General features: G+C 48.1%; 1 protein-coding gene across 2 annotated transcripts in view; it reads left to right on the top strand.

Annotated features, from left to right (window-relative positions):
• The window catches only part of LETM1 (leucine zipper and EF-hand containing transmembrane protein 1), a 42,114-nt gene that overhangs the window by 5,320 nt on the left and 14,691 nt on the right, over positions 1–22,103 (top strand). The window contains exons 2-6 of one of the 2 annotated variants that reach the window (XM_055326440.1): positions 165–225; positions 7,825–8,275; positions 14,305–14,448; positions 14,982–15,119; positions 15,785–15,988. In XM_055326440.1, the coding sequence (XP_055182415.1) occupies positions 165–225; positions 7,825–8,275; positions 14,305–14,448; positions 14,982–15,119; positions 15,785–15,988 (998 nt within the window). The remainder of the gene's footprint in view (positions 1–164; positions 226–7,824; positions 8,276–14,304; positions 14,449–14,981; positions 15,120–15,784; positions 15,989–22,103) is intronic. The other variant, XM_055326441.1, reaches the window with a different exon arrangement.

The raw sequence follows: 22,103 nt of genomic DNA, 5'->3' as shown, positions 1-22,103 counted from the left end.
ACCCTTCACTTATTGACACTCTGAAACCTTGCAACACTCAGAACACACTTATAGAAGCTTACTCTGCAAAAGAGATGCGTGCCCCTTCAGATTCTCAAAGGTGATAGCGATTAAAGTGCCTGGTTTGAGACTCACGTTCTCATTTTCTCCTTGTTTTCCCGTAGGTGGTCTGGGAGATGGTGCTTGTCTTGGCTGTGCCAGCACCGTGGGGTTGATAAGCCACTTGTAAGTAAACAATGTCACTTGACATCCATTTGAAAGTGGGAGCTTGGAAATGCTTGAGTGGTGTGTGACTCCTGATTTTGGGGAGACAGTATATTCTACTTTCCTATTCTTGGTTTTTATTTCTTTTTAGCCTTTATCTTTACACTTTGAAATATATGACCTCATACGTTAGTGGATCTTTGGGAAATAAACATTTATAACCCCAGTACCTGTTGTATATATTATTAAATTTCGATGTATTTTATTCTAGGTTTTTTTTTTTCATGTGTCTCTTTTTAAAAACAGACAGTGCTGTATACTTACAGCGTACTGTGTGCTTTTCCATGCTCACATAACTGCTGTTGTCAGCGACTTCTCCCATACTTGTGCAAAAAGATGTAGGATGTGCCAGGCAGAGTTGTAGGTGTGGGGTTCTGTCAGTGAACACACTAGACCCTCCCTTGGAACCCCATTTGGTCCTTTGCAGAGCATCATGTTGAGCAAGTGCTGGCCACAGGGCTCATCCTCACCTGGTTCTAGGGACATGCCCAGAATGTGGTGGACTTAGCCCTTCCCTTTGGTGGTACTGTTGTGAGGCTGGAAGGCTTCCTGTAGGGAGTAGCATGCATACTTCCCTATCCACTGTCCCACATGGACTCAAACTTCCCTCAGGGTTCCTGTTCTCTCCCACCCTCCATTCCCTCTGCCCAACATCCCCGAACAGTTTCCTTCTGCTCCCCTGCTCCTGCACAGTTGGATGCCCAGACCTCTCTCCTGACTTCCACTTGCTCCAAGTACCCAGAGTGGGGCCCATCTTTCTCTTCTGACATCCTTGATTCTTTCTGTTGGAGAGTGCTGGACCTCCTTCGCAGGTGCCATCCAGCTGCCCCTCACAGTCATGGAGCCATCAAGTCTTTTGAGTTTTCTTACTCATTTGAGATTGTTAATTTGTTACTTCATCTTGACTATAACACTTTTCTGCAGAATGCTTCCTAGAACAGATTTAATTCCCTAAAATAAAAACTGTGTAAGTCATACACAAAAACTTGGTTGATGTTAAAGCAAAATTGTGCTTAAACACAGCAGGCTTGCATGGCTTTTCTTGCATGTGTGAGTGTCTTTGTGGAGTGGGGTTGGCATACATGCAGCGTATGGTGGGAACATAACAGTCTGTTTAAAAGCCCCTCCCAACAGCAGACCCTACTGGCCCCTGCCTGTTGTAAGAGTACTCCCACCTGGCTCTTGAGATTGATTTTAAAGATTTTATTTATTTATTTTAGAGCGTGGGGATGGGGGGCGGCAGTAAGGGGAAACAGAGAATCCCAAGCCGACTTCCAGTTGAGTGGGGAGCCGAGCACCAGGCTCCACCATGCAACCCTGAGATCACCACCTGAGCTGAAATCAAGAGTCAGTTGCTCAGGGGCCCCTGGGTTTGATATTAATTAGATTTCTGACCAGTGTAAGACATTTTTGTCATGAAATCATTCTTTTTATGGTGTGAGACCATTAATGAATGGGTATAAAACATCTTTACTCCTGCCAAAGTGTGTGTTTCTAGATTTAATTTTTTTTAAAGAAATTCCTTTAAAAAAAAAAGATTTTATTTATTTGAGAGAGAGCCAAGCAGGGGGAGAGGCAGAGGGAGAGGGAAAAGCCGACTGCCTGCCAAGCATGGAGCCTGAAGAAGGATTGAATCCCAGGACCCTGAGATCACGACCTGAGCTGAAGGCAGACCTTTCACCGACTGAAGCGCCGCCCAGGCGCCCCCTAGATTTAATTCTAAATGTGTTTTTTTTTCTTAGATTTTATTTTATTTACTCATGAGAGATACAGAGCGAGAGAGAGAGAGAGAGGCAGAGACACAGGCAGAGGGAGAAGCAGGCTCCATGCAGGGAGCCTGACGTGGGACTTGATCCAGGGTCTCCAGGATCACGCCGTGGACTGCAGGCAGCGCTAAACCGCTGCACCACCGGGGCTGCCCTAATTCTAAAGTAAACTGTAATCTGCGGGTAGCATTTGAAGGGCATGGGGCCCAGTGTGAGGCTGGAAACAGTGGCTGGTGATCCTGGGGTGCAACCCATGCTTGCCATAAAGGATGTAACTCTGTAAGGCCAACTTTAGGGTTTTTTCAAGGCAAGCTAGAAGTCTGGGTTTTTGGGTAAAGTCTCTGGTTTTTGAGTATTGGCCTCTAAGGCAGGTTAGAGGACTGCTGTGTGGACCAGCCATGACTGGTTCATCTTCATGCACCACCTGGAGGTGGGGAGTGCTGCCAGTGACCCCAGCAGCCTGCAGAACCTTCCAGGCCTTTTTCTCTTGTATGAGGTGCTTGTGTCTGAGTGGTCTATGCTTCACATTTACCCTGGTGAGTCCTGTTGGCTTTTATCTGAGGGGAACCAGACCTGGAGCCTCCTTTCTGGACAGTCCTTCTGCGTTTACTTTTCAGTTCCTTTTTTTTTTTTTAATATTTCATTTATTCATGAGAGACACAGGAAGGAGAAGCAGAGAAGCAGGCTCCCCACAGGGAGCCCGATGTGGGACTAAATTCCAGACCTTGGGATCATGCCCTGAGCCAAAGGCAGATGCTCAACCGCTGAGCCACCGAAGTGTCCCAACTTTTCGGTTCTGAAGTGGTTTTTTTGGGACTGTAGCTGGAGTGTTCTCAGAATCATAAAATTGGGATGCCTGGATGGTTCCATCGGTGAATCGTCTGCCTTCGGCTCAGGTCATGATCCCGGGATCCTGGGATCGAGTCCAGTGTTGGGCTCTCTGCTCAGCAGGGAGTCTGCTTCTCTCTCCCTCTGTCCATCCCCCTGCTCGTGCTGTCTCTCACTCTCTCAAATAAATAAAATCTTTTAAAAAAAACCAAGAACATAAAATTGAGAATATTAAAGCAGAAGTGTGCAGTTTCCTGGGGGTAAACTGTTTTATTTAGTTAAGACCTTTTCTCTGTTTCAGGAAAAGGTCTCATTTTCTTTATCTGGGCCACATGTACTACCTCTAAGACAGTGCCTAGATATGTTGGGTTTGGTGTGGATGGGCCTCCTTTTTCATTATTTTTTCTAAGTGATTATTGCTGGCACATAAGTCACCAGTTTTCTTGTGTCCAGCCACTTCTCACAGTCATTTATCATATTCTAACTCACACTGTACCACATCTCTTTGGCGGTGGGGCCTGTTCGGGCACGGCTCCCTCGCACTCCTGCTGCTTCTCTACTCTCTCAGCCTCCTGGCGTCAGAACAGCACAGCCCCTCCCATGTTGTCACCCCAGCAAACAGTGTGTCTAGTGTGGTCTGTGTCATGTTAGCTTTTGTGTTTAGTACTGTTTCTACCCTATCGTCTTATCCTTATTGTACTAAAATGTATTTATTAGGGATGGATGTTGAGTTTTTCAGGCACCTTTAAGAGTCCAGCATACCTGCATTTAAGATTCATATTAAAAACTGCTTTATTAATACAATTTTTTTATAAGTTAACAATTTTTAGAAAGTTAAGCACTTTCTTTGGAAAGTAGGCGATGCGGAGCATCCACTGGCTCAGTCAGTGGAGCAGGTGACTCTTGCTCTCAGGGTCATGAGTTCAAGCCCCATGTTGTGTGTAGAGCTTACTTAAAGAAAATAAGATTTTAAGGGGAAAAAAGAATATTAAGCAATGGGAACTATGAAGGTGTTTAGCTGAACTCATACATTTCAAAATAGAGATTATAGGTGAGAGTTGGAGTCTTGCATCAGTCTCAGTATCCAGAACATGTTGCTTTTCATTTTGGTGGCACAGTGTAAAAAATATTAAGCGCCATAGATAAGTACAGGTGACCCTTGAACAATACAATAAGGGATCGGATGCTGACTCCTGTGCAGTCGAAAATGCACATATAAGGGCAGTCCGGGTGGCTCAGTGGTTTAGCACCGCCTTCAGCCCAGGGCGTGATCCTGGAGACCCGGGATCGAGTCCCCCGTCAGGCTCCCTGCATGGAGCCTGCATCTCCCTCTGCCTGTGTCTCTGCCTCTCTCTCTCTCTCTCTCTCTCTCTCTCTCTCTCTTTCCGTCTCTCATGAATAAATAAAATCTTAAAAAAAAAATACACATATGACTTGACTGACTTCCCAAAAGCTTAACTGATAGCCAGCTGTTCATTCTGAATGTAAACAATTAACTTATGTCTTGTATACGTATCATATGCTGTGTTCTTAAAGTAAGCAAGACAAAAGAAAATCATAAGGAAAATACGCTTACAGGACTGTCCTGTATTTATCAGAAAACCTCTGCACAAAAGTGGGTCCAGGCAAAGAAGTCCATGTCGTTCCGAGGCTGGTGTGGTCACAGTAGCACCCTTTGTATTGGTTCTTCTGTGAGATTAATCTTCAGCTAAAATGGTCCAAACCCCAAGGGTGAGCAGGTGGGGAGTTTCTGATCATGGGTGTTAATCTAACTGCTCTTGACCTCCTTTCATAAATAAAGGCAGAGAGGGAGCACCTAAAATTGGGAATATGCCAACTATAATTCGTTAGTCCTGGAGCTCATTCCGTGGGAAAACTGGGGCTGCCTTGAGGCTCTTTCCAGAGTCTCATGCAGTGTGAATGCTCATGAGATGGGTTGCAGAAACACTAAAATGATGGGGACAGCTGCTTCCCCGGCCCCCCAGAATGCTTCTGGCATAGGGTACGCTGGATGTCACAGGGCCTTGAGGGCTCTGAAAGGTGTTGAGATGTTGTGGGCAGTGGTCCCCAGTTCCCCAGCAGAGGGGCTCCTTGTCCTGCAGGCAGGCACTGTTGCACCTCTTGTCCTCAGGCAGAGATGTCCTGCACTTTGGAAATCATTCCTTTTAGTCCTGGTACCTCTTACTCAATTGTCCATTTTTGCTTCCCTTTCTATTGTCACTTTGCCCTTGCTGGCATCATGTCCCTGAAGAACTGAAGGTAGCACATTAAGATTTGGGATCTTCCCATGCCCAGCCTCAGGCCATTGTCTGGGGCAACTGCCCCCTTAAGAACAGGACATGTTAGGAGTCAAATGGTCCACAGGTGTTGTGCCTGTGGCATGTTTACAGCCATTGACAGGAGTTACAAAGGTGCCATGGGGAGAACAGGCATGGGTCCCTTTGCCACTCTGTGGAGCTGATGCCACGAGTCACAGGAAATGCTCTAACCCTATGAACACGTTCCTTTGCCAGGAACTACGTGGTTTTCTCTGTTTTTTGTTGTTGTTTTGTTTTGTTTTTTTAAGATTTTATTTTAAAATAATCTTTACACCCAACATGGGGCTTGAACTCACAGCCCCGAGTTCAGGAGTTGCAGGTTCCACCAACAGAGCTCGCCAGTGCCCCTAGTTTTTCTCTTCTTGAAGGTGGCAGCAGGTTGTCTGTGTTGTGGATGTAGGAGTCAGCACCTGAAGGTAAAATGGGAGGCTTTGACAGGAGCCCCTAAGCTGGCCTTGTAGGGGTGAGGTGGGTGTGTGCTTCTCGGGGGCTCTTGGTGAGGTGGGGCAGAGCAGTGCCCATGTCAGTGGTGTTCTGATGAAGATTTTAAAAACAATAGATTATGTAATTTTATGCTTTTTGAAAATAGCTAAATCTTTCTGGCTAGGTTGTCAGTAATAATAGTCTCCAGTATGCATGGAGATAGCCAGATCTTGGAGCATCTCTGGCCCCAGCTGGATAAACCAGGTGTTTTTCTACTCGCTCTGGTTTCATGAGTCTGTCTTTGCCTGTTGGTTGTCTCCTGCAACTGCTGACATCATGCCTTCTTGTGGAAGCCACTTGCTTCCTTGATAATTGAGGGTTGGAAAATTGGATAATTAAGTTTGAGGGAGAGAGGAGGTAATGCTTATTCCCGTGTGTGAGCACGGTTTGCCCATGTTGGGAGGCAAGGCCAGGGCGCCGAGGGCACAGGCTGTGGCCACAGTCTCACAGACCCAAGGGTCTGAGCAGCGCTGTTGTGTCCTGGGCAGCCTGTCCCTTGGTGACTGTAACTTAGCAGGGTGGGTTCAAGTCCATCACTTAACAGCTCAGGTGTTGATCGAGGGGGTGGGGAGGAGTGGAGGGTGTCTAGGGCTCACGGCACAGGACTGACTACCCTTCAAAAGCAGGAACAGGGACTCCCAACAGGCAGGAGGCCAGTGTGGTATTGATCAATGGATGGCTGGTGGTGCCCTGTACCCGCTGCACCCACTTGATACAGGTTGCAGACTGAGGTGGGTCTGTCCCTGTTTGTGCTTTGGTATTCCCCATCCATGATAGGTGCTGCTAAACTAGACATTCTCCAGCTTCCTTTCAGCGCTGACTGGCAGCGTCTCAACTGCTTTGATGGGGGAGTAATCATAGCTGCCACCTCCCTGGTAGTTGTTGCTGTGTGCAGATACTGTTCTGGGTACTCCATATTTATTTTATTTTATTATTTTTTTAAAGAGATTTTTTTTTTAAGATTTTATTTATTTATTCATGAGAGACAGAGAGAGGCAGAGACACAGGCAGAGGGAGAAGCAGGCTCCACACAGGGAGCCCAACGTGGGACTCAATCCCGGGTCTCCAGGATCATGCCCTGGGCTGAAGGCGGCGCTAAACCACTGAGCCACCCGGGCTGCCCTCCACATTTATATTATCACATACATTTAACAGAGGATGCTCCTGAAAGCACAGGGAGGTTAATTAAGTTGCCCAAGGTCTCACAGCAGTAAGTATTGGATTGGAATTTGAACAGGGACAGGCAGCTGTAAAGCTCAGATCCTCACTGCTGGTGTTGGGCCAGGTGCAGTGAGATGATCCAGCAGATGGGAAGGAGCTAGGGTGTGTATGTTGGTTATAAGTGCACACCTCTGAGGTTAAGTTGGAGCCTGTGGCCTCCCAAAAGTGGGTTTGTGCACTCAGGAAGGAAAGACATTTCCAGTGTGATGGGTGAGATACATAGAAGATTGTGGGGCTCCAAGAATCGTGCAGGTAGGTTGCTCCTGCCCTGGACTGTAATCAAGGCTCTGGGCTGAGCAGAGGGAACAGCATGGGGAAGAGAAGGAGGAGTGGGCTCTAGACGTGATTCATTGGGTTTTTGCACAAACGTATTTGCTGGGTGGTGCACAAGGGCTCTAGACGTGATTTATTGGGTTTTTGCACAAACGTCTTTGCTGGATGGTGCACAAGTTTGGGTCACTGTTGATTTGAGCATCCTCACTGTCTTCCAGGACTCACTGAAGAGCTACAGGTCTTTATAGAAAGTCACCTGGTAAAGGACTCCTGCCCCACCCCCACATTCCCTAAGTCTGGGAACCCACCTGGGAGATCTACCCTGAGGATTGGTCTGTCAGGTCCAGGGCTCAGGTTTCTACTATTTGTGTCCATCCTGTCCCTTTGAGCCCTCAGTCCCTGCCCAGGCTCTTTGGTGTCCTAGTGTCTCATGAGCCCAGGGGGTGCTGGCTGCCCTCGTCTCCCTCACAGGCCCCCCTGCACAGAGCTGCTCGTCTTCTGGATGTGTTTTCCGGCTGTCAGGGAGCAGTGGAGAGCCTGTTTCATGTGCGGGAAGATCGAGTGTGTTTGTGATGGGGCTCTGCTCTGTGTTGCTCTCGTTCGTTGTGGTGCTGGGAGGTCAGGGACAGGGGCTGGCCCCTCATTGCTCTTTCCCTTTCTCCCTGTTGAAGGAACGTTCCATTTCACTGCTGCACTCCCGTCCACCCCATCCACCTTGCCTTTAGAGCCAATCCTCGTGGCTGTTGGACTGTGAGGCCTGAGCGCGTGTGCATGGCAGCCGGAGTGCCCTGGACCCCCACCTCGGCCAACTTGCTCATCCCAGGGCTTCAGTTCCTTCCTTTGCGCTGCTGGCACTCATCACCCCCACTGAGGGATGACTCCGTGGTGGAGAAGTCGCTCAAGTCCTTAAAGGACAAGAACAAGAAGCTGGAGGAGGGAGGCCCTGTGTACAGCCCCCCTGTGGAGGTGACTGTGAAGAAGTCCCTGGGGCAGCGGGTCTTGGACGAGCTGAAGCACTATTATCACGGCTTCCGCCTGCTCTGGATTGACACCAAGATCGCCGCGCGCATGCTCTGGCGCATCCTCCACGGCCACACCCTGACCCGCAGGGAGCGCAGGCAGGTAAGGGATGCGTGGGGCCAGGTGGCTCAACTTTTGGGTGCTTTAAGACACTTTAAGGGCTTTTTTTCCTGCCACTTTTGCTTTAAAAAAAAAAAAAACAAAAACAGAGAAACGAAACCACAAGCTTCCCTATAATACACCACTGATTGCAGCCCTGCTTCCTTCCTGCTTGTCCTTTGGCGGCTCCTCCACCAGAGGTGTTCATGCCTCCTGCTCTGACCTTGTTCCCCCGCCCTTGGCTTCTTTCCTGTTGAGAGGTCTGTGTCTTCCTAAGTGGACTTCTTTTTTTTTTTTTTTTTTTTTTTTTTTTTTTAAGATTTTATGTATTTACTTGAGAGAGAACACAATCAGGGGCAGAAAGGAGGGAGAAGCAGACTCCCCAATGAGCAAAGAGCCCCACAAGGGGCTGGATCCCAGGACCTTGGAATCATGACCTGAGCCAAAGGCAGATGCTTCACCCACTGAGCCCCCCAGGTGCCCTATGCCATCCACCATCTCTTAAAAAAGACTGTTCCTATTTTTCCAGGAGCCCAGACCTTCTAGGTCTCTTCCTTTGTGTGAAGTAACTGATGGTTACACTGTAAACTTTTCTTTCTTCATCCATTCATACTTTTTTTTTTTTTTTGGTGTGTTCCCAAGAGGCAAGGGCATTTTTTTTAATATATATTTTTTGAAGATTTTATTTATTTATTCATGACAGAGCAAAAGAGAGGGAGAGGCAGATGGGCAAAGTGAAAAGCAGGCTCTGTGCAGGGAGCCTGACATGGGACTTGATCCCAGGTCTCCAGGATCACACCCCGGGCTGAAGGCGGCACTAAACCGCTGGGCCACCAGGGCGAAGGGCAGCTTTAAATTCTTAGCACCCTGGATTCCCCAAGGAGAGGTGCACAGATGTCTCTTCCCTTGAAGTTGACTGGCCAGAGGATCTGGGGAATTTTTTTTTTTTTTTTTTTAAGATTTTATTTAATCAGGGCAGCCCCGGTGGTGCAACGGTTTGGCGCCGCCTGCGGCCTGGGGTGTGATCCTGGGGACCTGGGATCAAGTCCCACATCGGGCTCCCTGCATGGAGCCTGCTTCTCCCTCTGTGTCTCTGCCTCTCTCTGTCTATGAATAAATAAATAAAACTTTAAAAAAATTTAAAAATAAAATTTATAAAAAAAAAGATTTTATTTATTCATGAGAAACAGAGAGAGAAAGAGAGAGAGGCAGAGACACAAGCAGAGGGAGAAGCAGGCTCCATGCAGGGAGCCCGATGTGGGGCTCGATCCCAGGACTCCAGGATCATGCCCTGGGCCAAAGGCAGGCACTAAATCACTGAGCCACCCAGGGATCCCCAGATCTTGGGAATTGGCTTTCATGTTTGACAGTTACCTTGGCTTCTGATTTTATACTTGTTCTCAGGAACTTCATGGAGAACCTGGGTGGTGGTTTTAACTGGCTAGAGTGTCCCCTGGGACACTGTTTTAGGAAGGAACAGGTTGAGGATTTGAAGAACAAGTAGTGGCATTGGGATTGCAGAATCATGCTGTTTGCACTTGCTAGGTGTTGATTACAGTGCACAAGTTCATGCTTTATGGCCTGGACTCACTTCTGCTTTAAAAGATGCATGTGTTTGCTACTTTATTGAAGATAGTGAGACTTTAAGAAAAAACAAACAAAAGATTTGGAGGAGGTCAGCCCGGGTGGCTCAGTGGTTTAGCGCCGCCTTCAGCCCAGGGTGTGATCCTAGAGACCCGGGATCGAGTCCCATGTCAGGCTCCCTGCATGGAGCCTGCTTCTCCCTCTGCCTGTGTCTCTGCTTCTCTCTCTCTCTCTCTCTCTCTCTCTCTCTCTCTCTCTCTCTGTGTGTGTGTGTGTCTCTCATGAATAAATAAATACAATCTTAAAACAAAAAAAAAAGATTTGGAGGAGATGAGCATCTCCCAGGGCAAGGTCCCAGGGTGGACATGGGCTTGGCAGAGGCAGCACATCCCTGTTGCCAGTGTTAAGGAGAGGGTTTGTGGAGCTTTGCTTTTTTCCCCTTGGTTAAGGCCTTATACTTTGAATCTGAACAAAATGTTGGCAGGCTTGATAATTACAAAAAGTAGGAAAGTGACTCTTAAATTATATTTACAAAGGCAAAGAGATTATAAAATAACTTGTGTGAATATTGTGTAAGTGGGAGGTATTTGAAATATGAGTTTAAGGTCATGTAACTGTTGAATGCTTGCTGATCACGTTAAGTAGAGAATGACAAAACGAGATTCCCATGGAATAGACTTATTTGGAGAGAGATTTTGTGTTCTGACTTTGGGCCCCATGTTTGGTGGAAGTGTTTGGTGGAAGAAGTGTTTCTGTCCCCAAGACGCTCACCTCGGTCACAGGGTGATCTGGCTCACCCACAGAAATGACTCAGAGTAGTAGTGTTAGCAGGAGGGACCATGGAGCAGCCGTGAGTGTGCAGTCACAGTGTGTGTCTGTTGACAGGTGTGGCCGACATTGGATGAAGCAGTCTGGGGAGAGGTGCAACCAAGACCTGGTTGGTGGGCAGCTGGGGGCTCTGGGGAGCTTAGGGCCACGGAGGGGACATTTGTTCCCTGCTTCTTCACTGTGGTCATATATCCTCTTCACAGAGCTTTCCTGCCAAGTGCTCGCTTCAGGTGGAGCCTGTTGGAGGCCTGATACCCTCACCATGTGGCCATGCTCTTGGGATGATTAAATTGCTGGTCCATCCTTTGATGCCAGGCACAGTACTTAGAGTTACCAGTTTCTCTTGGCGTCATCAGTGTTATTTCCTGACTGTCTCTGGCTTTGTTAGACTATTCTTATCTCGGGATCCCTGGGTAGCGCGGCAGTTTGGCGCCTGCCTTTGGCCCAGGGCACGATCCTGGAGACCCAGGATCGAATCCCATGTCGGGCTCCCGGTGCATGGAGCCTGCTTCTCCCTCTGCCTATGTCTCTGCCTCTCTCTCTGTGTGTGTGTGTGACTATCATAAATTAAAAAAAAAAAAAAAAATTAAAAAAAAAAGACTATTCTTATCTGGTCCTTGACCCTCCTGCAGTTGAGCCTTCTGCTCCCTTCAGTTTGGTGACCAGATGTAACAGTGGTTACAGCCTAGTGGTAGTGCGCACACTTGGCCCCCAGCTTGCAGAGAGGACCCAGGGCTCCTTGGAGACATAGCTCATCAATGACGTGCTATGAGATGAGCCTGTGTCAGAAAGTAAGGGAAGACTTGAAAATAAACAGGGGGCACTTCTGGGTCACCAATGTGGAATAAAATAATCTTTTTCAATTCTTTCAGTAATATTGTACGATTTCATGTTTTTTGATGCTGTTATAAATGGAATTTTTCATTGTGAAATAACACAATTTAAAATTTACCATTTTATTTTTTTGTATATTTTTTAAAAGATTGTATTTATTTATTAGAGGGAGAGCAAGAGAGCACAAACAGGAGTAAGGAAGGAGAGGGAGAAGCAGATACCCCCCTGACACAGGGCTCGATCCTAGGACCCCGTGATCCTGACCTGAGCTGAAGGCAGACGCTTCACCAACAGAGCCACCTAGGTGCCCCTGGAATTTACCATTTTAACCATTTCTAGGTCGATGCTTCTGTGGCACCAAGTACCATCATACTGTTGTGAACATCCATTTCCACCCAAAACTCCACCCCTCATTAAACACGAGCTCCCCACACACAACACCCACCTTCTCTCTCTGTGGTCTGACTCCCCTATGGGCCTCCTATACATGGATCACAGAGCATTTGTCCCTTTGTGACTGGTTCACTTCATTCAGTATAGTGTTCTCAGGGTTTATCCAGTTGGTGGCAGGTGGCTGAGTTCCTTCCTGTTTAGGACTGAATAACATTCCACCATGTGGACTGTGTCTGGTTTGTTTATACATCCGTCCATCCAGGAACACTTGGGGTCTTCCATCTTTTGGCTCTAAAAGGTAAATGGAGTCTTTAAAATTTCAGTTTCCTGGGATGCCTGGGTGGCTCAGCAGTTGAGCGTCTGCCCTTGGCTCGGGGCATGATCCCGGGATCTGGGATCAAGTCCCACATCGGGCTCCCTGTGAGGAGTCTGCTTCTCCCTCTGCCTATGTCCCTGCCTCTGTGTGTGTGTGTGTGTCTCATGAATAAATAAATCTTAAAAAAAAAAAATTCTAGTTGTTGGTTGTAGTACAATTGACCCTTGAACAACACAAGTTTGAACTGTGAATTCACTTGTGCGATTTTTTATAAATATATAAACATAAAAATATATAACTACTATAAATGTACTTCTATGGTTTTCTTAGTATTTTTTTCTGTCTGACATTTTTTAAAAGATTTTATTTATTTGACAGTGAGCAAGCACGAGTTGCGGGGAAGGGCAGAGGGAGAAGGAGAAGCAGACTCCCTGATGGGCAGGGAGCCAGATGTGGGACACCATCCCAGGACCCCAGGATCATGACTTAGGCCAAAGGCAGATGTTCAACTAAGCCCCTCAGGTGCCCCTTTTGTCTGGCTTTAGTGTAAGAATACAGCATAAGATACCTACGACATAGAAAATGTGTGTTAATCAACTGTTTATCAGTCAATAGTAAGTTATTAGCAATTTTGAAGGAGTCATAATTTCTGTGTGAATTTTTGACTGGGTGGGATGGTCCCTGCCCCTAACTTCTGTGTTGTTCAAGGGTGTACTATATATGGAAGTACAACTGATTTTTTTTTTTTTTAAGATTTATTTATTTGAGAGGGAAAGAGCATGTATGTATGCTTGGGTGACAGGAAGGACAGAGGGAGAGAATCCCAAGCAGACTTCCCATTGAGCATGGAGCCCAAGAGGGGGCTCCATGCCACAACCCCGAGATTAGGACCTGACCCACAATCAAGATTCACTGACACTCAACTGACTGTGTCACCCAGGTGCCCCAGGAGTACAACTGATTTTTATATATTGATCTTGTGTCTTGGAGATTACCAAAGTCAGTTATTCTGGTATCTTTTGTTACAGTATTTTATTGTTTTGGTTTTTTTGGGAGGCTTGAGGGGGAGAGAGAATTTTTTTTTTTTTGAAGATTTTATTTTTTCATGAGAGACAGAGAGAGAGAGAGAGAAGCAGAGACGCAGGCAGAGGGAAAAGCAGGCTCCATGCAGGGAGCCCGATGTGGGACTTGATCCCGGGTCTCCAGGATCATGCGTGGGCTGAAGGCAGGCGCTAAACCGCGGAGCCACCCAGGGATCTCTTTTTTTTTTTTTTTTAAGAGGGGAGAGAGAATCTTAAGCAGACTCCCTGCCCAGCGCAGAGCCCGACACAGGGCTCAATCTCAGAACTCTGAGATCAAGAGTCAGCCACATAACCGACTGTGCCACCCAGACATCCCTGCATCTGTTTAGGTGATTATATGGTTTTCCTTTTTTTTTTTTATTACTTAAATGGTTGAGATTGTAAGATTAGATAAAAACAAAATAAAACAAAACAAAACAAAAACAAGACCCAGCTATATGCAGTCTACAAGAAACACCTTAAATGTAAAGTCACAAATAGATTGGAAGTAAAACAGTAGGAAAAGGGAAGTGGTGCTAACAGAAGAAAGCTGGTGTGGCCACCTTAGCACCAGACAGAAGTGACTGCAGAGCAAAGATGACCAGGGATGGAGAGGTCATCCTGGTATCCAGCATTTCATGATACTCCCCTGGTGGCCCTTGCTGCTGCCAGCAAGAGCCAGTCGTCGCCTGCTGCTCTCATCCCGCTGGCCTGCAGGCCCAGTGGGCAGCACCATGGCAGTGTCAAGTCATGTCTGCAGAGCAGGATTCCCCAGTGGGTGGTGTGTGATGGGAGGTGGTCCACTGCTCAGGCCAGCTTCTACCTCTCCTTTCTGAAGACTGTCTTCCCATGGCTTAGTCTTGGGAGGAAGAGCTGGCTTTAAGAGCAGCTGGCTGGGCTGTTTGGAACGTAGCACTCTGGCTGACCCCTGCCAGGCGTTAGGTGCGGTGCACCCCTGAGGGTGGCGGGAGCAGTGTGGTCATACCGGGGCTCTGATCCCTTCCACCTTTTCCCAGTTTCTCCGGATATGTGCTGACCTCTTCCGCCTGGTCCCCTTCCTGGTCTTTGTGGTGGTCCCTTTCATGGAGTTTCTGCTTCCTGTCGCTGTGAAGCTCTTCCCCAATATGTTGCCATCCACGTTCGAGACCCAGTCCATCAAGGTAATGGGGAACTGGGGGCAGAGAGCTCGCTCCAGGGCGGATTGGGCGTTATTCTGACGTTTCTCATCTCCTCCATGATTCAGTCATTCCACACCATGACGAGTACAGGATGGGCTTTGGAGATATTTCTCTTTAAACATGTTTTAGAATACAGTTTCACTTGCCCACCTCTTCAGGCCACAGGTTGAGGCTGCTGGTCGGGGGTGAGACCCATGGAAGGCAGGGCAGACCTGCTGTAGCCCTGGGGCCCATGCACTGCCCTCCATGCTCATGGACTTGGTTCACACCACGCAGTCCCTGCTCCAAAAGGCCACACAAATATTTTTTGAAACCATGAAATAAAAGAAGAAGTCTTAGAATGCATAGCGCCTGGGTGGGAGTGAGTGCTGTTCAGGGGAACGTGGGTGGCACTGGCTTGAGGGGTTCCCATCAGAACAGTGGCAGCAGCTGCTCTGACTGGTGCCATCCAGGAGGCCATGGGGGGACCAGGGTAGGGGCCAGAGGAGTGAAACACCCCCTCTCTGACCTCACAGGAGGAGAGGCTGAAGAAGGAGCTGCGGGTCAAGCTGGAGCTGGCCAAGTTTCTCCAGGACACCATTGAAGAGATGGCCCTGAAGAACAAAGCAGCCAAGGGGAATGCCACCAAAGACTTCTCTGTGTTTTTCCAGAAGGTACCATGATGCTTCAGAGCCATGCTGGCCTCAGCCCACTGGTCCAGTATGCTGGCTAGAGCCTCAGGGCTGCCCTGCGTTACGTGCGGACATGCCTTGCTTCCTTTCTTCCCTCTTCTTGACCTCACAAAGCAAGAGAAACTCCCAGACAAGCATGGGCTGGTGCTGGGGGGGGGGTCCACCAGGAGCACCCCCCCCATCCTGCTCTCCTGAGAGCTTAAACCACATTGACATTCAGAATTATTTGCCTGTGTCTCCAGACTTGGTAGCAGCCCCAGGGGAGGTGGAGTTTGGCCAATGAGGAATAAAGACTGCAGTTGTGATGGGCTGGGGGGCCAGGCTGGGAGAGGAGGGCGCAGATCCCCAGAGCTACTGCACAGCTACAGCCACAGTGGGGAACCTCTTGCCAGTTAGCAGCCTTGGCTCTAATGGTATGGGCAGGAAAGGGGCCAGCCAGTGCGTGCTACCTGGAGGCATCCCCCATGGGGAGCCCCCAAGGGGCTGCTCCCCAGTAGGAGCAGAGAACAAAGTGGGTCTGAGGGAGGGGCTCTTCCAGCTGATCCTCCTTAGTTTCTTTTATTGAGGCTTGTGACCCAAGACGGTGGGTGGCGCTGGGGAACACACCCCCACCACCCAGTGGGTAACCCACGTGATTGTTCCTGCAGATCCGAGAGACAGGTGAGAGACCCAGTAATGAGGAGATCCTGCGTTTTTCCAAGTTGTTTGAAGATGAGCTGACCCTGGATAACCTCACACGGCCTCAGCTGGTGGCCCTCTGCAAGCTGCTGGAGCTCCAGTCCATTGGCACCAACAACTTCCTCCGCTTCCAGCTCACCATGAGGCTGCGGTCTATCAAGGCTGACGACAAGGTGAGCAGCCTGCATTTCAGGCTCTGCCTTTCCAGGTACCTTTGGTTTCTGGTTGCAAAAGCAGCAGCTGTCCTCACTGTAAAGCCCTGGTAGTCCTGGATGATAGAGGAGGATCAAATCCCTTGTTGTCCTGTCCTACCCAGACTGTAGCTGTTGCCATTTTGTGCCTGTTTGCCTGCTTGGTGCTCTGCACACAGCCTGAATGTAAGTGTACATGTACTGGAACGAGGCTGGAACCGTACAGCCCAACAGCTTGTCACCTGGCATGACATTAGGAGACCTGCCCATGTCACTGAGTATTTGTTAAAAGAATAAATGGCAACAATTGCTTGATGTTTCATTATGTGAACACATCATAATTTATTAAGCATCAGTTTAGCTAATATTTTGCTACTTTAAACAGAGCTGTAATACACATTCTTTAACATGGATTTTTGTTCCAGATCTTTGATAGTTTTTATAAAAAGAGTGACCTACACTTGGGGCTCTCAAGGAGAAGGGCAGGAGGTCAGAAGCAAGTCTTGCCTGCAAGCAGACTGCTCCAGGGGCTGTGTTGACCTCTGTGCCCTCCCACCTGCCCTGCCCACATCCCAGTGGCTACAGACCCACTGCTGCGTGTGTCCCCGGTGCACTTTTCTCAGGAGGAGCTCCTAAAACACTCTTCTTTTTCTCCAGTAGTGCCTTTCGCCTTTGCATCTGAGGTGTCTAATGTTCTGATAGCTCTGCAGGCACACCTCAGAGGTGTTTAGCCTCAGTCCCAAACCATTTGTCCTCCTTTTTCTGGAATAGCTCATCAGAGTTCCTGCCTGATTATTCCAGTAACTGGTCTATAGGTCCTTTTTGTTTCGTTTTGTTTTCTTGGGATTGTGTGTTTGTAGTATCTCGTTGTTCCTGAAGGCAGACATTGTCTGTGGGAAGTTTCTGAGGTTCCAGGTATTGCTATCTTGCCCCAGGAGGGTCCACCCGACTCTGCTTTGTAATAGAAGGGCCTGATCCCCTTAGAGTCACTGACCTCGATTCAGGGCTGGGCCTGCAGCTGTACCGCATCCCTTCCCCACCATGCCACCTCCATAACAGAGCCCTGGAGGCCGCTCTGCTTTGTGAGGGTTTTCTGCCTAGCTTCTTGGCTCTGGCTGCTTAGTGGGAGAGCCTGATACCACAGTTATTTCCTATCCTGTCTGCTGAGCAACCTCTTGTCTCTGGCTGTCATCTTAGCGAGATGTCTCTGGCTCTCGGTAGTGGCCTTTGTTTGGACAGGACTCTCAGCTTGCCTTAAGAGTTGGCAAGTGGGGATCCCTGGGTGGTGCAGCGGTTTGGCGCCTGACTTTGGCCCAGGGCGCGATCCTGGAGACCCGGGATCGAGTCCCACGTCGGGCTCCCGGTGCATGGAGCCTGCTTCTCCCTCTGCCTATGTCTCTGCCTCTCTCTCTCTCTCTCTCTCTCTCTCTCTGTGACTATCATAAATAAATAAAAATTAAAAAAAAAAAAAGAGTTGACAAGTGTTCCTGGGTCCCCAGTGACTCCCACCTCCTTGGTTACCTGGTCTCTCCTAGTCCACATAAAGCTGTCTGTCTCTGAGTCTAGTTGCGTTAGCTTTCTGATGCCTCCCAGATGTGGATTTGTGTTTATTTTGCTTTATCTGGCTTTCTAGTAGCTCTCGGTAGGGGTGTTGGTCTGATGAAGAATGGCTCCTTATTCGAGCTAAAAGTAGCAGAGTATCACTGCATTTTTTTTAAGAATGAAAAGAAATCCTTTCTCCAACATGGTACAAATTGTGTGTAGGAGGGTGCTCAGGACATCCACTGAGATAGAGTGAGGAGCTGACTTGGGCGGTCTTCGATGTGCCTCCTCACTCCTAGAGAGCCTGTAGCATGCTACCCTCAACCTCCACTGCCCCGCCTTAGGAGAAGAAGCTTAAAGGCAGGTGGCCTGGGGTTGAGTCCTGGCCACTCACGTGCTCTGTGATCTTGTGCCAGAATCCTATGAAATAAGACAGCAGCCAGACCTCCACAGACCTCCACTGTTGGGAAGGTGGAAGGGCATCCTTTCTCCTGAGTGTTAAGTAAAAAACAAACACAAGAAGACTTTGATTAAGTGGGAGAAGACCCTGGCAGCCCAGGACCAACCAGGTGGGTCCTTTTGCCTGGAGGCTGAAGAGGTACTGCTGAGCACAGACTTGCAGAGCCCTGACAGGAGTGCCCAGCTGGCTCCCTCCATGGAGTGTGTGACTCTTGATTTCAGGGTTGTAAGTTTGAGCCTCATGTGGGGTGTAGAGATTACTTAAAAATAAAATCTTTTTTAAAAAACAAACCAAAAAACCCCTAACAAAAACTTTCTATCTCTGGCCAGAGGACAGGGAAGGGGCTGCTTCATACAGAGGACTTCAGATGGCAGCTGCTCTGCCCCAGGCAGACACCAGGGGACATAATGTCACCCCTACCACATGTACTGCTGGCTGAGGGCTGAGACCTCCACCCTCTTCAGGATGTCACAGCTGGGATGGTGTCAGGGAAGGCCAGCTGACCAGAGCTGCTCCTTCCTTCCCAGCCAGTGGTAACAAGCTGCCCCTCCTCCTCCTGGGCACAGTGCCAAGTAGACCAGCAAGGGCCAGGACCTCCACTTCCACCTCCACCTGACAGTTCCAGAACCTTCCCCATGCATCCCACTGGGATGGTGTCTAGAACCAGGTGGGGCCAGCCTGCCCCTCCTAGCCCAGGAGGTATGTGGAGCCCTGGTGGGAAACTGGCTCAGTGGAGGCTGAATGGGGAGCGTGGCAGCAATGAGGCAGCACCCTACCTATTCCAGACTGTACCATGGATGTAATTTGTGGATATAACTGAGAGATAGCACAGAGAGCTCAGCCACTGAAGGGAGCTTATGACTCACATTTGCCCCAGAAATGGGGGCACAGGCCCACTGAGGGCCAGATGAGATCTTGACACACATGGAAACCAGGGAGGACCTGGGACTTGGCCTTTATTTCTAGTGTGGAAGGAGAAGCCAGCAGTGGCAAGTGATACATGGGGCTCAGGCTTTGTGGTTTCAGAGTTTGAGACAGAATTCTTGCATTCCCATGAAAGCCAGGCCACACAGGAGATCTCAGCCATGTAGTCTTGTTAGTTTGGATCAATAGATGCCAGATCATCAATCACAAAATCTATAGAAGTTGGTTAGAACATCACTCACCACTCCCATGCCAGGGTGTTGTCAGAGGAAGCCAGCTAAGACAGACTATGTTCAGAATCTCATATTTAATACACAAATCATCTGGGTTTAAACTGAAAATCACTCCTCATGTTAAGAACCAGAGGCTCGGGCAGCCCGGTGGCTCAGCAGTTTAGTGCCGCCTTCAGCCCAAGGCCTGATCTTGGAGACCCGGGATCAAGTCCCACGTCAGGCTCCCTGCATGGAGCCTGCTTCTCCCTCTGCCTGTGTCTCTCATGAATAAATAAATAAAATCTTTAAAAAAAAAAAAAAAAAAAGAACCAGAGGCTCTTGGGGCACCTTGGTGGCTCAGTTGGTTGAGCATCCGACTTGATTTCGGCTCAGGTCTGGATCTCGGGGTTGTGAGATGGAGCCCCACATTGGGCTCCATCTGGGTGTGGAGCCTGATTGCTTAATAAAAAGAACCGGCAGCCCTGGTGGTGCAGCTGTTTAGCGCCGCCTGCAGCCCAGGGTGTGATCCTGGCAACCCGGGGTCGGGTCTTACATCAGGCTCCCTGCATGGAGCCTGCTTCTCCCTCTGCCTGTGCCTCTGCGTCTCTTTCTCTCTCTTTGTGTGTCTCATGAATAAATAAATAAATTTTTTTAAATAAATAAATAGAACCAAAGGCTCTCAAAGTGAATAAGAAAAGTCAGAAATGGAGACAACAGAGAAGTGAAAACTAGACAACAATTGTAAAACAGCCGTCATATAGCTACATGGAAACATAGTCTTAGCAGAGGAAAATCAGAAAGTTCAAATGGAAATTTATTTTATTTATTTAGTTAATTTTATTTATTTATTCATGAGAGACACACAGAGAGAGAGAGGCAGAGACACAGGCAGAGGGAGAAGCAAGTTCCATGCAGGGAGCCTGATGCGGCACTCGATCCCCGGGTCTCCAGGATCACACCCTGGACTGAAGGTGGCGCTAAACCGCTGAACCACCAGGGCTGCCCTATTTTATTTATTTAAAGATTTTATTTATTTACTCTTGAGAGCCACAGAGAGAGAGAGAGAGAGAGGCAGGCAAAGGGAGAAGCAGGATCCATGCAGGGAGCCCAATGCGGGACTTGATCCCGGGACTCCAGGATCACGCCTGGGCCAAAGGCAGGTGTAAACCACTGAGCCACCCAGGGATCCCAAGATTTTAATTTAATAGAGATTTTATTTATTTTAGAGAAAACAAGAGCATGAGTGAGCAGAGAGGGGGAGGGAAAATAATCTAAAGCAGACTCTGCACTGAGCAGCAGAGCCCAACGTTGGGCTTGATCCCACGACCATGAGATCAAAAGCTGAGCTAAAACCAGGAGTTGGATGCTTAATTGATTGAGCCACCCAGGTGCCCCCCAAATCGAAATTTGGAAGTGAAAAATAAAATCGAGTAGAAAGCTAGGAGCACCTGAGTGGCTCAGTGAGTGAAGCATCTGCCCTTGGCTCAGGTCATGATTCCAGAGTCCCAGGATCAAGTCCCACATCAGGCTCCCTGCTCAGTGAAGAGTCTGCTTCTCCATCTGCTGCTCCCTCTGCTTGTGTGCATGCGCTCTCCCAAGTAAAAAACTTTTAAAAAGTGTGAAAAGCTCAATGGATGATCTCTATAGCGAAGGGAACAGAAGAGACAGGGTCAGTGAGCTTTTAAGATAAAACAATGAAAATCAGCCATCTTGAATGCCTGAGAAAATAGTTTAAAAAAACCGAGCAGGGCTTCAGCCACCTGTGGGACTAGAGCAAAACATCTAACGTACTTGTCAGAGTTGTGGAAAGAGGAGGGAGGGCAGAGCTGCGAAAGTGCTGGAAGAAATAACAGCTGAACACTTAGCGCATTTTAGAAGCTGAGTGAAGCTCAGATAGAATCAACCCAAAGAAATCCGCAAGAAGACACATCATCATCAAACACTAAAGACAGGTAATTTTGACAGCAGTGCATGCGCTCGGCGTCCAGCCCACAGGGAAGATGACACAAAGGACAATGAGCTGCTCATCAGAAGTTGTTGAGGCCAGAAGGAAGTGGCAAAATATTTTTCATGTGCTGAAAACAATCTTATGACCAGTGAAAATAGTCTGTAAGAAAGAAGGGAATCGGGATCCCTGGGTGGCGCAGCGGTTTGGCGCCTGCCTTTGGCCCAGGGCGTGATTCTGGAGACCCCGGATCGAATCCCATGTCGGGCTCCCGGTGCATGGAGCCTGCTTCTCCCTCTGCCTATGTCTCTGCCTCTTTCTCTCTCTCTGTGTGACTATCATAAAATAAATAAATAAAAAAAAAAAAAAAAAGAAAGAAGGGAATCAAGACATTCGCAGAAGAAGGAAAACTAAGAGACATGCCACCAGCAGATCTGCCCTCAAAGACCCTCCTAAAGGAGGATCTCTAATTGGAAAGGACATGGTCAACCTTTGAACAATGTGGGGGTTAGGGACATTGGAGCCCACTAATTTCTTTATACATAAGCGATGTTACAGTACAGAATTTGTTTACAACTACAGTAATGTGTTACAAAATATATAGAGGGCAGCAAAGGTACATTGTGAATGTGTATAAAACAGTGTGACATTTACAGTCACACCTTTTATATGATCCTTGGCTCTATAGTGTTTGAAGTTACCTTCTCAGGAAGAGAAACAAAATGCCCAGGATTGGATTTGACTCCATTAAAAACACAAGTGGAGGGAGTGTTCTGGCTCTGTATCCCTCAGTGGTAGGCAGGAAGGGGTACAGCCAGGCCCTCCATGTATGACTGTTGACTCCCAAAAAATCTAATTGCTCATAGCCTGCTGTTGACCAGAAGCCTTGCTGATGACATAAACAGTTCATTAATACCTGCTTTGTGTATGATATGTATCATATGTTGTATTCTTAAAGTAAGCTAGAGAAAAGAAAATGTTATTAAAATCTTAAGGAAAAGACATTTCCAGTGC

Source organism: Nyctereutes procyonoides, unplaced genomic scaffold (genome assembly GCF_905146905.1).
Source record: "Nyctereutes procyonoides isolate TBG_1078 unplaced genomic scaffold, NYPRO_anot_genome, whole genome shotgun sequence".
Taxonomy (NCBI): domain Eukaryota; kingdom Metazoa; phylum Chordata; class Mammalia; order Carnivora; family Canidae; genus Nyctereutes; species Nyctereutes procyonoides.
The sequence above is the reverse complement of the archived record's forward strand: the minus strand, read 5'-3'. Positions and strand labels throughout refer to the sequence as shown.